At 41.1% G+C, this 17,545-nt stretch overlaps 1 protein-coding gene across 1 annotated transcript in view; it reads left to right on the plus strand.

Annotated features, from left to right (window-relative positions):
- ipo11 (importin 11) overlaps positions 1-17,023 on the plus strand; it is an 86,537-nt gene extending 69,514 nt beyond the window's left edge. Inside the window, exon 30 of the mRNA XM_084024464.1 lies at positions 16,777-17,023. Coding sequence (XP_083880590.1) covers positions 16,777-16,941 — 165 coding nt within the window. The 3' untranslated portion in view covers positions 16,942-17,023. The remainder of the gene's footprint in view (positions 1-16,776) is intronic.
- Positions 17,024-17,545: the final 522 nt, after the last annotated feature.

The raw sequence follows: 17,545 nt of genomic DNA on the forward strand, positions 1-17,545 counted from the left end.
TGTGTCACAGTAGCTCGCAGTACGCTTCACGTCACTTGAGGTTAAGTGCCCATAAATGGCCCCTCTGTGGGGGGATGTATACCAATTAAACGATGCAAACGATGCATGTATGTATGAGGACGCATTCCTCTGCTGCTCTGTCACACTGTGGAAGCTCAGAAGTTGTAACACTGCTTCACATTGAGAAAAAACATTGTTTAATTATGATGTTGGTGCCAAGTGAGCACCTGAGCTAAATTGTATTTATGTACAAATAACATTTCATTGGGAGTGAAGAAATACAGGTATTTATTTTTCTAGTGTGACATTGTGTGACTGTTTTTCATCTGTGTGTGTGTGTGTGTGTGTGTGTGTGTGTGTGTGTGTGTGTGTGTGTGTGTGTGTGTGTGTGTGTGTGTGTGTGTGTGTGTGTGTGTGTGTGTGTGTGTGTGTGTGTGTGTGTGTGTGTGTGTGTGTGTATTTGCCGGGCTGTGTCACGGTGCACTTATCACCTCAGCCCAGACTCTGACTTTTTGCTCCAGGGAATAGAGAAGAGCAGACTTAAAGTCGCACCCTCTCTCCCTTTCTGCTTCTTAACGTGTGTACGTGTGTGTGTGTGTGTGTGTGTGTGTGTGTGTGTGTGCGCGTGTGTGTGTGAGATGCACGTGTGAGTTTTGACGGATGAGTCCATGTGAGGCAGTTTTAAGTTTGGGGAGAAAGTTAATGAGGATGATGACCTGTGGCATTTTCTGAGCATCTGACTTCAGTTTGACTTTCTTATGGTGCCCTTCCTTGGCAGATTTGTGTGTAAAAATGTGCATGTTTGTGCTAGTTTGAAAGATCTTTGATCAATTTATTGAGACAACAATGCACGTCTATGAGGAATCAATCAACCTAACATGTAATTGTGTGCTTTAATGCAGTCACATCCACATCGCTTAATTATATTCTAAGTGTACTTCACTTTGTGATGTGCAACTTTTGTTCAGCCAACTTTCATCAGAAGCTGCCATGCATGTCCACCGTCTGTAAGGTTAGGTGTCAGGGTCTGCTGCATTGCCAGTCAGGCAGCAGCTAAAGGCAGGAAGTCTGACTTTGTAAACTGGGACTCGGGGCGGGAAATGTCACCCCTCTGGGAATAAAGAAGCTGGAGCGAGTGGGGTAGTGAAGCAATACCAAATAGATATAGTTGGGCTCACCTTTATGCAAAGCACTGGTCTTGGAACCAAAATCCTGGATAGACACTTGGTTCCCTCTCCAGTCAGGTGTGTGGATAGTCATGATTCCCTGACTGACTCCGACTATGTTTTGCCTTTATTTGCACTGCATTATAATAAAGTACACTGTGGAGTACTTACTTACTTTCTGACTGTATTTCTATGAATATGAACAGAACAGACATGTTGGCTATATGTAAAGAAATATTATTATTATCCGATTTTTATTTCAAATATTTATATTGCGATTGCCCTAAAAAAAACCTTGCGTGAACCTTGAGTTGGGGCAGATAGCGGTCACACTTGATCTCTGTCAATTGATGCTGAATTCATGATGCTGTCAGCTGCCTGATTCCATGCTTTGGTAATTCACCTACAAGTTGAGGGTGTTTTAGGGAAAGACATGGAGTCCGGTAGAGCTTAGACAAGCACTAGATGTACAATTAATGCTTTTAGGACTCATTCCATTAGCATTTACATGTTACACACCCTATATGCCCTATATAGCTTTAATGAGTCTTTGGCTCTTAAAGTACGTCTATCAAAGGTCTTATAAGACATCATGTAGAGGAGAAAGTGTCCTTTTGGTCCCGTTCCCAGAAGTGACAGGTAATTTACCTGCTGTCACTTTTGCATGAGAGGGGGAAAGGGATGGAAGAAGAAGGAAGTGGCCGCTAACTTGGAAAGCATATTACGTTCCTTCGGGCGTCAGAGTGTTCCTCTATTTGTCACATTTGCGTTTGTCTGCATTCGTCAGTGAGCACCGCTGTTGACCGTGTCCATGAACATGACATTTACATTTGGCATTGGATAGTGTGTTCTATTTGGCAACTCGTCTTCCCAAGCTATTTTGACACATTTCCCCCCCGAATTTTGGTATAAAAAACATTACCTCAAATTTGACTGGGGCAACTTGTTTTCTTTGAAGAGGTCAGACTCAAAGCCTTAACTCAAACCCATGCATCATTGTCAACGACAATCTGGTGGTGATATTTTTTTTTAAGCGGGAAGACGTTGTTAATCTGTGCGTTTTAAAGGAACAGACTTGTATTCGGATTTGATTTGCAGGACCTGGTCTGCCACTGCACATTTATGAGTTTGATATCTGATTAACCTAGAAAAATGAAAACGTCACCCTTTTAAATATGTGGGTTTGTTTTATCCTAAGATATAATGGCTGGCTCAGCATTTCTTTCGATCCATCATTCCATTCAGAGCTTGTCTTCATTGCTTGCAGCGCTACGATGTGTAGCCCCCCGTGCTGGGAGAGGCTGCCTCACCTCTGCTGCAGTCGTCTGATTTGTCCCTGAATTTGACTTGCCGTGTTGTTCTGGGTGTGAAGCAGGGGTTTGTTTTGTGGAACTTTGATCTGAGTGTTCCAGGGAGAGGTAGAGAAGGCTAACTGATACTGTGTTTTTACCCTGGTACAAATAATTTGATTCTCATGATTCATCTATCTGGCCAGTGCCATTAAACAAGAAAAGGGAAAGGCAACATCAAAGACTTTTTCCACTAATGACACAGGCTCAGTCCGTAATGCTGTGGTGGCACACACCCACACAAGCCTTTTTTTTTTTTTTCTAACTACAACCTACTTTAATATTACATTTTAAAAATGCAAAAGCAGTATTTCATTCCAGATAGAATGTGTAGCTTACTTTTGATCATTTACAGACCTTGTTGTGAATTATTTTCAATTGGAAAATGGAAAAAAAATAATAGCAAAAACTGTTGAAAGCAGTGATTTTTCCATGTTTTGAGCACCAGAAATTAAATTTAATTTGCCTTCTTCATAGTAGGGTGCCCTTAGAAATAGTGGTGCAGACCTCAAAACCGTGGCAAATTATCAAAGCATCCAATATTTTTGTGTAGCTAGATAGCACTCACAGGACTAGCATTACGGCTTATTATGAAAAACATTCCATATTACATAGGCCTACTGTAGTTACATTTATATAATATTAAAAAGTAGCTCCTGCTTCAGTAAAAATAGGTATCCATGCTGTGTAGCAAGATGAGGCTCCTGAATTTGCACCCAAAATGTCATTGAAACTTTGATTTTTAATTGCTACTGCAGCATCCAAAAGAGGCGAGGAGGAAAAAAAAAGAAAAATAAATCACAGAGATGCTTATTTGCATGAGACTAATATTGCCACATGACCTCTGTGTTTGGTGAAATATTGTAGGTTATTTGCGCTGGAATATTTAATTGACAAATTACAGACATGGCATACGATTAAAGATCACAGATGACCTCTGCAATTATTACACATTACTAGAGGTCCTCGGGTAATACTCCCTCAATTTCTAAATCACAGAAAGTCCCCTGGTTGCTTCTTAGTATTCAACTTTACGCCAATCAGACACATTCCCTCTTATGGTTTATTGTCGCCTCCCAGGTGCAGATCGACTGCACACCCTCATTATGAAAGCCTCATTTGTTGTACTCTGTTTATTGTTTAATGTAGTTTCGATTTTATTTGAACAGAATGGTGGTTGGTGCTTGGTTTAGTCATTTATAGCATGTGCTCAGGATGTGTAACTGATGAGTTTTTTGTTCCAGACAATTACACTAATGAGTTAGGGTTCACAAGTGCATTTTTCTGCCACCGGTGTTGGTAATGGTGGGTACATATGATAGTAAAAAAAAAACATTAGGCTCACAGTTAGAAACGGTAATTTTCCGATTTAAAGATGATAATGCTAATTTTGAATTTAACGACAGAAAATATGTCTTGCACATATGGTGATTCTGAAAGCAGAAGAAGTTCGCTGCACTTCAGGAGAATAACTTCTTCGATGAACAGAGAAGGTATTGTGTTTGTACGATCTCCTCTTCCCGTTGTGATCCAAATGGGGCTTTAGTAAAAAATCTTATCAGAGTTCCTCCTCCAGTAAAACTTTTGCTGATGGAATGGGACTCTTGAGGGTCCCATTAAATTTGCCTGCTTTAAAATTTGAGGAAAGAAAGATAAAGAATTATACCTATTACATTATTCCCCTATGGCTATCAGAATGAATAAAACCATTACCGACACTTATTCATTTATCCTGAAATTGTCCCTTCATTTTCATTATTTTGTGTGGATTAGCAATAAGGCTAATTTATTTCCCTTAAATGACAAATCCATTAAAGATTAATGCTTTGATGTCTATGAGAGGAAAATATATATTACTATTACCCAGTGGCTGTCATTCAGAGTGAACCAAAAATGCCTTTTCAAGCTTTAATAATGTACTGATTAATCATGGAATTATTTTGTCATTCAACAATTTTTCATTTTCTTCATTTTAATGAACAATCAAACTGACCCACGGTACTCTAGAGGTATATATTTATAGGAAATGGGTTTCCGTGTGTTATCAAGTCACTCTGGGCCTAACAAAGCTTTAGTAATGATGCCTTGCTATTCTTGCTTTATTATTGCTCCTAGCTTCAAGCACATCATCAGCGTCAGCATAATTTGGTTTTATTGAGTAACAACTGGCTCTGACTGTTATTTTGCACCAGGAGATATAAAGATTTTCCTTTGAGCTATCAAAATTAGTCTCCATCTCTGTCGCTTCTGAGCTTTACAACCATTTGTGTCCATGAGAGAGCTGTGAGTTTTGTGTTCTTAAAGTGTGGCAGGATTGCAAGTACTTGAATTCACAAAAGAGAAGTACAGCAGGTAAAGCAGACTAGTAAAACTATGAAGAGATGCCACAAATACTTAGTGTTCCTGGCCATTATATCTCAGCCAGGAGATAATGTAATAGAATAGACACCCTTTCTAAATAGTAAAAATATATAAATAGACAAAGAAGGGAGAGAGGATATGTGCAAGAACAGGCGCGAGCCCTCACCGCCGCTAGCTGTCTGCAAGGTGCTAATAAATATCACCTTGTGATGTCAGGAACTGTGAAACTTGGCTAAATCCTGGATTTTTTCCCCCCCATAAACTGATGAACAGCTTTATAGTGAATATGGTTTATGTTAAGGCACGAATTGAAGAAGCTGATGGGATTGCATTCCACTGGAGTTTTTATTGTTATCTTCTACTATTTGATGTGACAAATGGCATCACGTCCAAGATGATGATGGATTCCCACCTTGAGCTTCTCAATGGCTCTTCAGAAAGTTATGGGTGACATCGTGGAGACTACGTCCCTACATTTTTTGTTGATAACATTGTATTGACTATTTACGCTATCGTTGACGGAGTCACTCACTAGTCTTAATTGGCTGGTCGGGGCACAAGTGATCAACAACTGCTTCAGGTTGGACTCTTCAATCAAACATGATAGCAGTTTAAAAGGAGCTTGGAGTATTCTTACCTGTAAACCCTTTAGTTTCATTGGGAATTAATTACACTTCATAGTTGTTAAATTGAGCTTAATGCATCTGCCAGGTTATTGATTCGGAATGTGGCTCATTATTACAGTGGAAACAAACTTCTGTGCTTTTGATTGTTTGCTGAGAGAGCAGACAAATCAGTCTGATTCACCCTGCTTCCTATTAAGTCTCACCCTTAGCCCTATTCACTTAAATTCAGTGCTTGTCAGACAAGTAAATCATGATTTACTTATGGGTTCTTGCTTAGGACGGGTGGATTTATTAATCAAATAAAGCATTAATTGACTGAGAGCAAATCTTGATCTACAAGGCACCTGCCCTTGTCATATTGGTGACAACACAATATTGTCTGAAGAGGGATTCCAAGCATTCAATATTCTCTTGATGCGGTTTGCAAAACCTTCCAGCTGTTATGGGTGAAGCTGGGATTGGCAAATAAACGGTTCCATTAATATAATTTGTTTAGTATTGAGCTGCAGGTGTAAGGCTGGCACTCACACAACAGATGCTGTTGAATGACAGAGTGCGAGGTGACCTGCACAATATAGCAAATGGGTAGTTCGCTGGCAACCAACATGGCACACTGTAGATAATAATGTATTCTTTGTTTGAGTATGGAAAATAGTGCCAAACCTTTGCACTGTAGAAAAAATCTGTCCAAATAGAAAACTACTAAGCATTAGCTCAATTTTGTCATGATGGTAAACAATGAATATACTCGAGTTTGAACTTGCAGTGAACATTTCTGAAGTGGAAGGAGGTGTATTTTACAGCATGATGATCTAAATGGGACGATATCTTCCAAAATCAGGGGTGTCAAACACGCGGCCCGAGGGCCAGGACTGGCCCACCGCTGGCCTAGTGGATGATTATGCAACAGCAGTTTCCTCAAACCTGCTTTTAGTTGTGGCTGAGAGATCAGTGAGACGTCTCTCAATTTACAAATCATCTGGTTTGGAAATTGATTGTTCATTACTCGTGTACTTGTTTACACTCCTGAAAAAGGGGAAGCATTTGGGGGTGACTTTAAAGGTCTTCATGCAGTAGTTTTACTGGTCCAACTTGAGATCAAATTGCCTGTATGTGGCTCTATTTTGAGGGGAATCAGTCAAAAGTCAATACATCCTTCATAAACCGAGTCAGGATGTGTTATGTTTCATCTGTGTGCATGATGGGAAAGAGATAGAGAGTGAGGTGTCTGTGTGTGCATGAGTGGAGACAGAAGCAGCAGGACCTTTTCTACGCCTCTCGGCTCCATACAGAGAGGGGAGCAGGGCACAGCAAGTCATGCATTAAAAAACATGCAAACACTCAATGATTTAAATGTGTCAGGTGCTTTTGCACGCGGGAGGCTAAGCTACGTTAACAGCAGTACGCAGTAGTTTTGACTACGTTCCTTGGCTTGTTGGTTGAAGGTTAGCAAGTGCTAATCAATTAGTATTAGACCACCTAGTGTCTATAAAGTAGCTTGCTGTGTACAAATAGTGTCACCATGGGGGATACCATGTCAGTTATGCATAGTGTCATCAAATAATCATTAGTTATCATTATTGTAAAACCATAGCCAATGAGTTGCAGTGAGCCATGTTGGCATAGGAAATATATGACACGTCATGAGAATACTACGAGATTTAAGTTAAAGGAGTCATCACCTGGTTTTATACGTATCCAGCCCCCCTTGGATCGCTTTGGATCAATTCGTAAAACTTATTAGAAAAAAAAAAAAAAAATTTAATCAAACATTGAGCTTGTTCTGACCCTTTTTCGTACCGCGATTTTATCACGCGAGATTACGCGCGAGGTTTTGACTGGTCCGGATGTGCATTGTATAATATGTAATGAGGCGCGCGTTGATTCGCCGCAGGAAGGACAGAGCCGGGGGGGCTTGCCTGCATGCAGACTCCAAAACATAATGGCGGCGCTTCGGCGATTTCAGGTAGCGGACGGGGCGGGGTTGGGTGGTGAAAGAGGGGTGGGCTTATGCAAGTAGCCGCCACGGTGACGTCACCGAAGGCGCAGAATCAAAATCTCGTGCTTTAGGAATGCACACCCTTGTGTGCTATTCCTGTTCGGAAAAAGAGCAGAAGCGAAAAAACGGCGCCACTTTCAAACTCCAGCCTTTCAGGCAAGTTTCAACTGAGGTCAAACACAGATATGCATGTTTTAACAAGAGAAATTGCGATTTCCAGGTAATGACTCCTTTAAACCGAATCAGGGGGGGAATCAAACCGAAATAGTGCGATATAAAATTGTTACACCCTGTGCCAAGATCACGAATTCCATGTGTTTGCATCAGCGTTGGTCCTGTGCAGACAAAGAACAACGCGATGTGATGCTATGCAAATCATCTTTCCACATGCAACTCAGTGGGACTGCACTTACGGTCTCATTAGCCAAAATAAAAATCAATACCCCTCAATAAGTGATTTACATTTCCCAGAAGGACTTTCAAAAGGCAGCGAATGTAAATTAAAGAAAACAACAAGACACGCTTTGGATTATGCTTGATTTGGGTGAACTTTATATGCACTTAGTGATAAAATGAAAGGCATTGCATAATTAAGTATTCCAAATAAAGCCACAAAGTTGATTCAGGCTATGGAAGTTCTTCGTCAACCAATGACATCATTACACTCCTATCTATTGAAATAATTGATAATTCTTCAGTTTATATTACATTTATATCACACGATATTGAAAATATTACAATAATCATTGTTATTATGGCTGTGGTTACTTTTCTTTTCAAGGGGATCAGGTCATCTGATCATGCCCACACCTAAACTGTCAAGTGTGTACACGCAGAGATTGGATAGTGCTCCATTGGGAGCCGATCAGCCGTCCACATGACCAAGTGGCCCGGCTCACAAAGAGTTTGGATCTGTTCCTTGTGAACAGCGTGTGGGCACAACCCAGACAGTTTATCAAACCTAGGTCTCGCATCATCTTCCTCCCACATGGAAGTTCATGAGCGAGAGCGAAGAGAAGAGGAGGGAAAATGAGGCTGGAGCCCAGCTGGGCCTGCTGTCTGACTGAAAACCCAATATTTCTTGATTTTGCTGCTTCAAAATAAAACATTTTAAAAGAACAAAATAATGGAGGACTTTTATTTTGAAGACTCTCACTGAAAAAACGTTTATCACCAAATTAGTGGAGCTTTGTAAGTGGCTATTCTTCAATAAAACCAACATACTAATATTGCACGGAGTAAGTGTAAGCAGCAAAAATAATGTTCTTTTTTTTCCTTTTATTGTGAAGAAACTGCTTCATACATTCTCCAAAAATGTAAGCTGAACCGCAAGCCTCGTTTCCCAAAGCAAATGCAATGAATGTCCCTGTTCAGTTGCATTTTATAGTGATAAGGACTGGAAAGATGTGAACATAAACACAAGCAAATACACTGTAGGCACTGCAAATTGAGGCAAAGCAAAGTCTGCTTCAGTTGATTGTGTCGACTTGAGCAAAAATCAATGGTTATATTGCTGCGAAGCACAAAGGAGACTAAAGGAAAGTGGTAAAATAAGCATCACTGCTTGTTAACAACACGATTAATGTTAGCTGAGGAACAGCGATGTTACATAAATATTCATGTGACTTTCTATCAAAATGCAGCATTGTCTTTATTGCCCCGTTTAAAGTGCGAAATTCATCACACCCCCAATTTGTTGCTTTGCTTCGTTTTTCTTTTTTTGCGCCTTCATTTATTTAACCCTCTACCATCACGACATCTGTGGGGATTGCTGCAGAAAATCCACACGGCACAAAGTTGGCTTGAGCCTTTAGGATTATGACAATTACTTTTTTGGCAAATCGCACATCTTCCTCACAGGTGTAGACCTCCTTGTGTCCCCTCTTAGGTCGCCACTCTTCTTCTCAACACCATGACTCAGGTATTGAGGGGGGGCTTGCAGATTTACAGCTCTTCCGTGTTTTCCCCAGTTTACTTTTTACTATGCACTTGTGTGGACATGCATGCACACACTCCTACACTTCGGTATGTATTTGGTAATGACGGACTGCTAAAGGGCTCTTACATTTACGCCCTCTAGCACAATAGTAATTAGGGTATTACAATTTGTGCCGCCTCATTTAGTGAGGAAATTACTGCAATCAAGTCCTAATCCTCCCTCTAAATCAAGAGACCATGAACTAATGAAACCTCAGAAAAGGAAAAAGGGTGATGGAGGTGTATCTTTTTTTCTGTGGGGGGGCAATCACTCACTCCCTCTCCCTTCTTCTTTTGTTTCTCTATGACTCCTTCTCTGACCTCTCCTGTCCTAAACCTTTTAAATTCAGCTTGTGTCTTTCTTGATGACTATTTAATGATGCTGTCTATTTTCTCTACGGTTGATCAGTCTTTGTCCCTAACGATAATAACACTGACGAATACATGACCTTATCTCTCAGCTCAGTCTCACTCTAGTTGTCCTTCTATTTTGGCAGCGTAGGCCACACCATCATTTTCAGAGTGCTTTTTTATTTTTTAATAAAGTTTGGCATTAATGCTGTTCTGTGTTTGAGTCACAAATTATAGGTGTTGTCACTGACATATCAATCAATGATTTTTTGGCTCTCGGACTTTCACTTACTCTTACCTCTTAACTTGGTTTTAAGTCACTGCATCTCCTGACCGAACACAGGGGTGGAATTTAACCTCATAGTCAAGACCACTGTGCTTGTTGAGATCTATACTGGATCAGTTGTAGCCTCACGTTTTGAGGGGGCTCCGAGTTAGTGTTAGTTTGAGGCCCCCCAGCTCTAAACCTCTTCCTCATGTCCAGATGACCTAAGCCATTGATTGAGTCTAGACACCGTTATTAGAGGGTCCTCCTGACTGTATTGATCAGATCGAGCAAATACATCAACGCGTTAAAGCTAAAGACAAACACGTAGCTTGTTCTCCCTGTCCACCTTTTGTTTAATGTCTTCACACCAGACTTCTGTGGCCAGAGGCATTCTGTTTTTGGGTTGTCCGTCCCATGCTCCCAAATGTGATTTCTCAGGGATGACTGGAGGCAAAGGTCAAGGTCACTGCGACCTCACGTCTGTCTCATACTCTTGATTTCTCAGGAAAGTCTTAGGAAAATGTCTTCAGATGTGGAGAAAAAGCTCCACGTGTACTGAAGGATGAAGATTTTGGTGGTCATGGTCACCGTGACACAATGCCCGTCCCATTCTCATGAATGTAGCATCTCAGCCTGACTGTTTGAATACAGAAACTTTCTCACATACACGGACACATTTAACAAGCCAAAAAGGAGTCTGCGCAGCCAAATAAGTTTAAACTGCGATTTAAATGATCAGAGACTAAGAAATGTTAATCTAAATTATAATGGCGACAAATTAGAAGCCCTATAACACAGCCACTGATGCTTATTGCAATTATAGAATTAAATCGATTCATTATAAAGGGGATCTCCACCAATTTCACAGATCATGATCATCTTACACGTCATGGGGAGTAGCATTACTCAGCATGTGAAAACGGTTTTAAAATGTCATCTATGGAGCCTGGAGAACCGTTGTCAGTTCTGAAGAAATGACCCGTTATCAGGTTTACCTGGCCGTATATACATGTTTATTTATTTTTTCTGCATATATATGTATGCGCATGTATATTAGTAACTTTTAATCAGGGTAATGTATTTATGTGCAAGAGTTGGAGTGGGAGAAGCCTGAGTAAATGGGATTCGTGTCTGACTCAGATATTCTGCAGGCCCATTCCCACCGGGACAGTGCAGTTCTGCCAAAACACAGACACAGATAGAGACTTTCGCTCGCATGCATAATATCCATTTGCCACACTCCGCATATCTTTCCATAATAAATGGCATACATGCATACAAACTATCCTTTGCATCCCTCCTCCTTTGATGTTTATAATCACAGACATTCACGGCCTTAAAGTTTTGCTCCGAACACGCCACCGCAAATGTTTAAGTTGCGATGGCTTTAGAGGGTGTATATATATATATATATATATAGGATATGGTTGGAAATTTTCTTCATTTGTATAGTCGAGAAATCCCACGAATGGAGCAAAACCAACAATGCAGTATTCCTTCTCGGAATCCCAACTTCCAGCCTCTCTCTCATGCACCTCCAAACCCATTTGTTCCTAATGAAGATATAAATGTTTAATTACTTGCCGCAAGTAAACACTTTCTTTTTAAAAGGCAAAATCAATTCCTAAAACAGCTCTATGGCGTGGCAAACCGCTTTCCGTACTTATTTTTTGGGATGTCTACCTCCCGAAGGTACACTTATCCCCCTCTGTGGTGAAGCTGCTTAATTCCAACCAAAGAACACGTGTAATTATTAACATTAATTAAGGCTCTGTTCAATTTAGGTGTTGGTTTGCATGACAACCCTGATCATAGAAGAAATACAAGCACCAAAAACCTCTGGGCATGATCATGTCAATATCATTGGAAGAAGCTGTGTACGTTTTAATGGACATTTTACATGAGATAAAAGTGGCCACAGTTGCGGGCGCACAGCATCATCATCTTAATTATAATCATCGTCCTAATTGCAGGGTTTCTTTTTGCTTCAGAGCTGATCTCGGTCACTCATCTATTTTGTGTGCCCTGCTTTTTTTTCTCCCCCCCTTTCTGCTCACTAGGCAACTACTAAACCCCTTCCACTTTCCTTCACATCTCATCCGTCTCTCGCTTTTTCATCCTGCCTCTCATTTAACTTCTACTCTCTCCGAGGCATGTGCTTCTTTATCAGTGAGCCGCAGCAGGGGGGCATGTCCCTCTCACTCTATCCGTTCCTCTCATCATCTCTTCTTCCTCAAGCCTTCACTGGTCTCATCTTTCCTTCCACTGTATATTTATTATTTGGTCTTTGCATCATCTTTTTTTATTTTCAACGCAGATTGTTTTTTCGTCCTTTCTCTTCGTTGCACGCAACATCGTATGTTGTCGTTGCTACACATCTTTCTCCGTTGCACCACTCCCATTTTCTCATTCATCCAAACGCACCGATTACGCTCCCGTATTATCGTTTCTCTTGTTAATAACTTACCTCAAATTACCCGAATCAAACATGTTTTTACATGATTAAACCCAATTAACTAGCTGAACAGTAATGGAAATTAGACATCCTTTCAGTTTATAAAAGCCCCTTGATGCTGAAACATTTGTATGCTGATGACGGTTTTTGTCCCTCTATTGTTCCACCTCCTAGTTAGTATCAAGTTGCCATATTTTAGTTTTTGTGTCAGAAGAGGACAACAGATTTAAAGTAGCACTTTTTGATTAATGCAATCTGTTCTTTCCTCATTTCTGGTGCTTCTTTGCTTTGGAATCTAATAGTGTTTTGATTTATAGTGAATTCTTTTTCTTTGAGAAATTACATTTTTCATTTTAGGAGATGCTAGATGTTCAATAGTTAGCCTAAACTTTTTTCCCATTGCTGACCAAAGTAACAGGTAGTAAAATAAAAATTTTTTTTAAATAAGCTCAAATAAACAAAACAAAAACAGTCCAAAGACAACCATCCAGCTCAGGGTGAAGATATGCTGAAAAACGATGCATAGCTGAGTAGCACATCCATTGAGCACTTAGGGTCTGAGGCCATCAGGCCCCGCAGCCATGCCTGGATGTAGCCTGAACTCCCTTCTCACATCCTCTTTGGTGTTTGACCCTGATGATGAGCTGTTTGACTGACCCAGACTGGAACCGTGGAGCCCTTTAAACACTTGGTGAGAATCTCTTGTATTGAACAATATGATGCTCTGAGTAATTTTTTGACCACCGGGGAGCCGCTCGCAAGTCTAGTCGGCGTTGCAGAGGACGACTGGCTGGCGAGGCATGGAATGATGGATCATAAATTATCTGATGAAATCAACATCTGCCCCCGGTGTAATCCTCTGAAGCCCACACTGTCAGCATCTCCTTACACAATACAGTTATTAGTTTACACTTCAGCACATTATAAAGCCCGGCGGCTCTTTACAACAGGCTGAAGTCAGTGCACTCATGTACTGTAGTTGTGTGCTTGCATTTAGACATCAGGCACCGTTGGGTATGAGAAAAAAGGCTGGCAAAGTGCAGGTTGTTGCATCATTAACTCCAGTTAGCAATTGCCTGCCTGGCTTAGTTTCCTTTAATGTCCACTGCTACAGATGTGCTTTCCCTCTGACTAGAGCAGCCTATTGTGGTGAGAAAATGAGAAATGAGGGAAACGTGAGACGGATAGAGCGGTAAGTGGAGAGGAATGGAAATAAAAGAGTTTGCGAGGTTGGAAGGTTCAAACCAAATGGATTGTTAATTGGCCCACTCGTGTTAATTCTGTAAGTTTTATGATCAGCGATTTTGTGGTCGCTTGTTAATCCCGGATTTCCAAAGGCAACAGTGGACTATATTTAGCTGATTTTAATACGAATGCTTGCTTTTGTGTGGGCCTGTCATTCTGAGAGCTTAGAGCAGTATATAGCCGTCATCAGGTTTGTTGGCACACTTGTTATTGTGTGTGTGTGTGTGTGTGTGTGTGTGTGTGTGTGTGTGTGTGTGTGTGTGTGTGTGTGTGTGTGTGTGTGTGTGTGTGTGTGTGTGTGTGTGTGTGTGTGTGTGTGTGTGTGTGTGTGTGTGTGTGTTGTAGTGGGAGATGAAATCCCTCGCACAGGCCGTTTTTACCAGCACTGATGTTTTTACAGTAATGGCATGGGACTCTTTACTTTGTTTGCTTTGGAAAAGGGCACCAATAGTCCAGGGACTGCATTAGAGATGAGGGCTTTCACAGACTCTGTCATTTCATCTGTCTCTCTTCATGTTCCTGTGCCTCCTCTCATGTTGCCCACTCCTCTCTTCCACTCCTCCTCCTCTCCGGCCCGAACAATGAGGTACAGCTGCCAGCTCTCACAGCGTCACCGCGTCATCTTGTTTTCCTCAATAGCTTTCTTTGTGGTGTTCCCTGCCACAGCATCATCATGCCAGCTCACTGGTAACCTCTTCCTTTGCCTGGAAATACTCCTTTCTCTTGCTGCATTTGAGTCTCCATGTTGCTACTATCCTTTTCAACTTCCCTTTCTGCTTGGCAATCGCATCCTCACCTCCTCTTACCTCACGCCTCCTTTCTTCTTTCTTCTCTTCTCATTTCTGCCTCCCCCCCCCTGGGATGACATTGGATCATGCTTATCATTCGTATTGGTAGGTTGGTTTGTATCTGTGCTGCTTTGCTGGAAGAGTCACCCCGCACAGCAGGTGTCGTCGGTATATTGCTCTTTATCTCGGCGCTATTTTGTCATACGACTTCCTCAAACACTCCTGGAAGTGTTTGTGTTTTATTTATCTCTTTTGTTATAATACTTTGTACCCCATACCTTCAGCAGACTTGTAATCTTCTGTTTGCCCACTAAACCAGAACTAATCTGATAATTAATGGGTTTTATGCAGATGTCTATTATTAACGGTTTTCGCCGTTAGATTTGATATTTCAGAGGATCATAGTGATTAAAAAATTATTACAAAGACCTTCATGTTTGGCGCACACACACACACACACACTTACAAGCCCATAGAGGATGCAGTCCTATACACACACATCCAGTAGGCCCTTGTGCTGAAGGTAATTATGCAGGTTAGATGACAGCTTTTCCATTAAGCCACTCTCCAACAGCCACTCTTCACTAGTTTGATTGCATTGTAATGACAATGAGCTAATCAGCAAGACAAATATTCCCTCCAGGGGTTGGCCAGCCACCAGGAGGTGTCACTGCAATATTTCTGAGTAAGAGTGCAAAAGCTGGCCCAAATGTCAAGTATGTGTATGATGGATGATAAAGGCGAGTGAGACACTGAGGGCGTTTGTGTAGTTCAGTGCACGGCCTGCTTTTTAGAAGGCTGGAGGAGGTTCAAGCATCACCACATAATAATAATAATTAATCTGTGTTAAAATCAAACTTCAGACATACAAGCATCACTTTCAAATCACTTGGTTTATGGGCATTTCAATTCAGAGAAACTTTGCATAATACAGAACGTATCGTTTTCATGATTTAAAAATTAAATCCTATAATTACCCTTTGAATTGACTTTGTAACATGTGTAATAGAGTTGTGGTGTTCACAGTGCGTCTCTACCCCCTCTGATTTATTTGAAACTTTTCCTCAATGTTGTGCTTTTTTTTTCTCCATCCCTTCACTTCACAGAAAATAAATGACAGTGTACTTGCCCACAGCGATGTGTCGGTTCTAGTCAGGCATCCAACTTTTCCTGGCTTTTTCTTGTTTTTTTACTCTATTGTCAGGGATTATTTTCCCAGTGCTGTCGTCTGCGTAAGATGGATGGCGGCGGCTGCACATACTGAATCATTTCCCCTATCACAAGGTTTATGTTAGATGTAACTGTCGGAGTTGGAAATGGTAACATGTCAGAGTTGCTTTTTCCCTCCTTTTTTGTCAAAAGCAACTCTAAAACAGTCCGAAAACTGTATGTTGAATTGCCAACCTGAGCAAATGTGGAGGGAATTTGGGAATCATTTGTGGATTTACCTTTTTTTATTATGCAGTCTAAATTATATTAATTGTATCATTTGGTTCTTATAAAACAAATGACTCAATGTTACAAAAAAGCAGTGCATGAATGACTGACAGCACGAGGTAAAAAGATTCTACCTCCTGCTATAATTCCAGCTGTAGTGCTATATTTGGGAGAAGCCTGGCGTGGTATCCAGACTGTGAAGCATGGTTCAGAGAGAGCACACCTAATCTACTATCACCTACAAAATCAAACCTGGAATGCCTACAGAACAATCATGTGAAAGCCCTGCAGACTCAGCCACATCCAGATTTGAATCCCCTTTACAGAATGTTCCAACTTCAGTGAGCTTGAGCAAATCTGCAACAAAGAATGAGGGCGGAAAAGAAATCCACAAATCCAGATCTGCTGCAGACATATCCAAGAAGAATCAAACAATTTAATTCCTGCCAAAACATTCAACCTCCCTTTATTAACTCAGAGAGGAAGAGGAGACGCGAAAAACATGATTTGCAGAGAAATGAGAAATGATGTTGCTGGAAAAGTGTTTGATTTAGACTTTTGACAAAAGTCTTTATTTATCGAATCTTATTAAGTGTGCAATGCCACGACCAACTGTCATGATTAGTTTCTGCAGATAGGATATGTTTAACAGTGCATGAGAAAGAATGTGAGCAGCTCATTTACTGTCAGTAACTTTATTACCCAAAAATGTGTCATTCTGATGTGTAATTAATTTTCCTTTGTCCCGCTGCAGCTGGCCCTGGAGGACCCGGTGCACAGTGTTTCTCTGCAGCAGTACGTCTACGAGAAGCTGAAGGCGCAGCAGGCCATGATGGGGGACCAGGGCTTCGGGGTCCTGATGGAGACCGTTGACACAGAGCTCGTCAGGCAGCTCCAGGAGTTCCTCCAAGGCCTCTAAATCACGTCTACAGTCCTTCACTTCACTACCTTACACAAACATCTTTGCCTAATGCTACCCCCCCTCTCCCCCCTCCCCATTTTTGAAAATGTACCAGAAAGGCAGATAACCTCCTGACGTACGGACTGCTAATCCAACCCTTCCCGACCTCTACCCATGCTATGCCTTATCTATATTCAGACCTCGCCTTGCTGACTGTCCTCAACTTACATCCATCGTCTCTTTTCTCTATTATCCTGATACCTTTACATCCTTTTTTTTATATCAAGATGGGGTATATGTAGGTGCTTAAAATTTCATAAAGTACCTTCACACCCACTTAAAAACATCACCACACTAGAGCTTCCACTCAATTGTCCTATGGTTTCTTCTCTTTCTTTTTTTTTTAAGGTGGAATGGGCAGAAAATTGGATGGATGGTCTAAAAGAAGGGGGGGTTGAGGAGTTTATGGGGTAAAATCACCTGCAGGTGCCAGAGCAGGAGACTATTTTCTACAGAGAAACGTACAGATTGTAGCAGAGATGTGATTAAACCGCACCTAAAGGACCTAAAGCAGTGTTTACAGAATTTATTCTTAAAAAGAGAAAAAAAAAAAGACATGTAA

This window comes from Eutrigla gurnardus (assembly GCF_963514095.1).
Source record: "Eutrigla gurnardus genome assembly, chromosome: 13".
Lineage (NCBI taxonomy): Eukaryota > Metazoa > Chordata > Actinopteri > Perciformes > Triglidae > Eutrigla > Eutrigla gurnardus.